The 4,044-nt window shown below is 44.4% G+C and overlaps 2 protein-coding genes across 3 annotated transcripts in view; one reads left to right on the top strand and one right to left on the bottom strand.

Annotated features, from left to right (window-relative positions):
* Window positions 1–4,044, top strand: part of ZKSCAN5 (zinc finger with KRAB and SCAN domains 5) — a 40,315-nt gene that overhangs the window by 11,241 nt on the left and 25,030 nt on the right. The gene's annotated exons all lie outside the window — the stretch shown is intronic.
* ZNF394 (zinc finger protein 394) overlaps window positions 1–4,044 on the bottom strand; it is a 15,526-nt gene that overhangs the window by 4,949 nt on the left and 6,533 nt on the right. Inside the window, exon 2 of one of the 2 annotated variants that reach the window (XM_010845719.1) lies at window positions 506–632. The exons of the other annotated variant lie outside the window; for it this stretch is intronic. Within the exon in view, the coding sequence (XP_010844021.1) occupies window positions 506–632 (127 nt within the window). The remainder of the gene's footprint in view (window positions 1–505; window positions 633–4,044) is intronic. 2 annotated transcript variants of the gene reach the window in all.

Raw genomic sequence — 4,044 nt, 5'->3', positions numbered from 1 at the left:
AGAAGGGGACGACAGAGGATGAGATGGCTGGATGGCATCACTGACTCGATGGACGTGAGTCTGGGTGAACTCCTGGAGTTGGTGATGGACAGGGAGGCCTGGTGTGCTGTAATTCATGGGGTCGCAAAGAGTCGGACACAACTGAGTGACTGAACTGAACTGAACTGATACACAAGTGTATATGTGGCTACATGTATATGTAGAAAGAATATAAAACAGGCATAGAAATGCTAAGTCAGGATATTGATCACTTCTCAAGAAGGAGTGAGGGGATAGCTTTCGAGGGGGTACACAGAGCTTCACCTGGTGCTATGGCTGTAATATGCAGCAAAATAAAAAGCTGAGTCTATCACCTAACAATATAGAACAGAAAGTCTTGCCTCAGTCACAAAAGGGGCTTGAAGGCTCTCAATCTCTGTGAATGGCAGCCTGGCTCAGGGATTTTCTGAAGCAAACCCTCCACCAGTCACACCCAGCTGGAGACAGGCAGAGGCCCAGCACTTACTTGGTGAGACTGCGTTTCCATGATCCTTTGGTGCACTCTCCCTGAAGAAGTGCTTCTGTGCTGGGTACAGACGCTCCCACTCCTCCCAGGTTAGAGACACGGCCACATCCCGGACTGTCACCAACCCCTGTAACAATATGAGACCTCCCCTCAGCACCTGCCATCCCAGTGAGAGAGTCATTTCCTAGGCAGGTTGATAAGAAGTCTAGGCATCTGAAAGGAGAGAGGGGTCTGGAATTCTCAAGGAGGAAGAAAGGACAAACTTTTTTTTCTCTACATTCCTTAAGATTATATAACAATAATGTATCCTGCCTGAGGACAGTCTCTGGATTAAACCTCCTGGCTAATCCTGTTATTTTAAAATGTAAATTATGGGAGTAGGTCTGGTCTTTACAAGGACTATATAATAATAATGTATCCTGCCTGAGGACAGTCTCTGGATTAAACCTTCTGACTAATTCTGTTACCTTAAAATGTTAATTATGGGAGTAGGTCTGGTGGGTCTTTACAACCTCCAGACATTCTTTGGATTCATTGGAGAGTATTTAACTCCATTGCTAAGGCTAGCAAGGGGGTATTCTTTCTACCCCCTTCTCATGTCTATGTCAGAAGCTCTCTCTATCTCCTTTATACTTTAATAAAACTTTATTACACAAAAGCTCTGAGCGATCAAGTCTTGTCTATGGCACCGGATTGAATGGATAGAATTCTTCTCCAGAGGCCAAGAATCCTGGCGTCTTTGCGTGATTCAGCAACAACCTTTCATCTTGGGGGCTCATCCAGGATTCTTCAGGACAAGATGGGAGCTAACAATTCTAGCCTCATCCTGTGAACTGTATCCTGAAAAACTGGGATAGTTTTGATCCCCAGGGCTTAAAGAAGACACACGTGGTCTTCCTATGTGATACTGCATGGCCACGGTATCCATTGGAGGTTCTCTTAAGTATATATAATTCTGTTTTACAATTAGACTGGTTCTGTAGAAAACAAGGGAAATGGGTAGAAGTAGCCTACATATTGCCCTTTTTCTCTCTTCGAAATATGCCAGACTTATGTCCTAAGGGCATAAATTTGGGTGTGACTCCTTCAGCTCCCTCCAGTCCTCCTAGTTTGCTAGATGAGAAGGAGGACAGGAGACAAAGAGATAAAGAAAAGCAGGTTTCTCCAATCTATTCTTGGGATCATATGCACAGAGCAGCCAGAGACTGAGGAACAGCCACACAAGCTGTTGCCTCTTTATGAAGCACCCACCAGGAGAAATAATCAGTCTACAAGAGTTAATATTAATAAGCCTTTTCTTATCAAGAAATGCAAAGAATCAAGGAGGATCTGGGAGACTATTTAGACGACCCAGAAAAATATACTAGAGCTTTTAAAGGTGTTACTCTTGTTTATGACCTTACTTGGAAAGGTGTATATCTTGGGACAAATGCTGACTCCTGACTCAAAGAGTTGAGTTTTGGGAAAAGCGGTTGCTTATGGAGATGAATAGCTTGGTAATGAATCAGTAGGGAAGAGGGAGGACAAGATAGCGGTCCTCCCCACTGGGAATCAGGTGGTCCCAACTACAGAACCAGACTGGGACTACAACACAGCTAAAGGAAGATGGGGTCAGAGTCATTTTGTCAGATGTATTCTTGAAGGACTCAGGCAGGCACGTGCTAAGCCTTTAAACTATGGCAAATCGGCAAACACAGAACAGGAGAAGGAAGCTCCTGGTAAATTCCTAGATAGACTGAGAGAAGCCCTTCGCAGATTCACTGAGACTGATCCCAAAAGTGAAGAGGGAAAAGTGATCTTAAAGGATAGATTTCTCACTCAGTTGGCTCCAGATGTCCGCTGTAAGCTATTAAAATGGGCGTATGGGCCAAATCAGTCTTTAGATAATCTGTTACAACTGGCTCAGTCTATTATGGTAGGGAATATGAGGAAAAGAAAGAAGGGTAGAAAAGGACAAAGAAGCCCTCACAATAGCTATGAGAACTGTTCTTAAACAGCCTGAGAAAAATGCCCAGAGGGGCCCAGGTGAAAAGGGATGGGCTTGCTATTACTGTGGAAAGGAGGGGCACATCAAGTGGGATTGCCCTCAGGCATCTAAGCTGCCCCTGGCTTCATGTCCGGTCTGCAAGGGACCACACTGGAGGAGAGACTGCCCCCAGAGGCGTAGGTTTCAGGGGTCAGATTCTCAAGACAATCAGGACTAAAGGTGCCCGGGGGTCCCCACACAAGCTCCCGTCCTAATTACACCTGAGGAACCCTGGGTATCAATAACTGTGTGTGGGGGCAATGTGTCGATTTACTTTTAGATACTGGGCAACTTACTCCCTGCTTACTGAAGCCCGTGGCCCACTTTCTTCCCGATCTGCTTCCGTAACGGAACTGTCTGGATGAGCCAAAAGGTATTACTTCAGTGTTTCTGTCAGTTGTGACTGGGATTCTTTGCTATTTTCACACGTGTTTCTGATCGTGCCAGAGTCTCCCTCACCCTCTTTGGGGAGGGATATACTGAGCAAGGTCCATGCCTCTGTTTTCACGAATATGGAGCCCTCCCTTTCTCTCCCTTTAATTGAACAAAATATAAATCCTAGAGTATGGGCTGATGGAAAATCTGTGGGTCGAGCACAAAATGCTATTCCTGTAGTTGTCAAGCTCAAAAACCCGCACTTATTTCCACATAAGAAGCAGTATCCAATGAAACCTGAGGTTAAGGAAGGGTTAAAACCCATCATCGAGAATTTAAAGGAGCAAGGGCTATTGATTCCATGTAACAGTCCATGCAACACTCCTATTTTGGGTATAAAGAAATCAAATGGTAAATGGAGACTAGTTCAAGATTTACAAATAATAAATGAGGCTGTAGTTCCTTTACACCCCTTGGTGCCTAATCCTTGTACTCTATTGTCTGAAATTCCTGAATGAGCCAAATATTTCTCAGTAATTGATTTGAAAGATGTCTTCTATTCAGTGCCTTTGGCGGAGGAAAGTCAATTTCTCTTTGCCTTAGAAGACCCTACGCAGTCAGCTTCTCAGTTAACCTGGACAGTTTTGCCCCAGGGATTTCGTGACAGTCCTCACTTATTTGGACAAAGTTTGTCATGGGATTTACAAAACTTTTAATAGCTCCGAAGCAGTGATGTAACAATATGTAGATGGTATTTTGCTCTGTGCTGAGACAGAGGAAGCTTGTTCATGAGCCTCAGAAGATTTCTTAAACTTTTTGGCAGGCTGCAGTTACAAGGCATCAAGAGAAAAGGCTCAGCTTTGTCAACAATCTGTTAGATATCTGGGCCTAATCATATCAGAAGGGACTAGGGCCATAGGCTTAAACCTATGAGACTTACACCTATACTAAATCATCCCCTACCTATGACTTTACAACAAGTGAGAGGAATTTCGGAAATCACAGCCTACTGTAATTGGATTCCGGGTTACGGGGGAACTTGCCCAGCCTTTATAGAGCCAGACATCCTGGAATGTGAAGCCAAGCGGGCCTTAGAAAGCATCACTACGAACAAAGCTAGTGGAGGTGATGGAATTCC

This window comes from Bison bison, unplaced genomic scaffold (genome assembly GCF_000754665.1).
Source record: "Bison bison bison isolate TAMUID 2011002044 unplaced genomic scaffold, Bison_UMD1.0 scf7180017864223, whole genome shotgun sequence".
NCBI classification, from domain to species: Eukaryota; Metazoa; Chordata; class Mammalia; order Artiodactyla; family Bovidae; genus Bison; species Bison bison.
The sequence above is the reverse complement of the archived record's forward strand: the minus strand, read 5'-3'. Positions and strand labels throughout refer to the sequence as shown.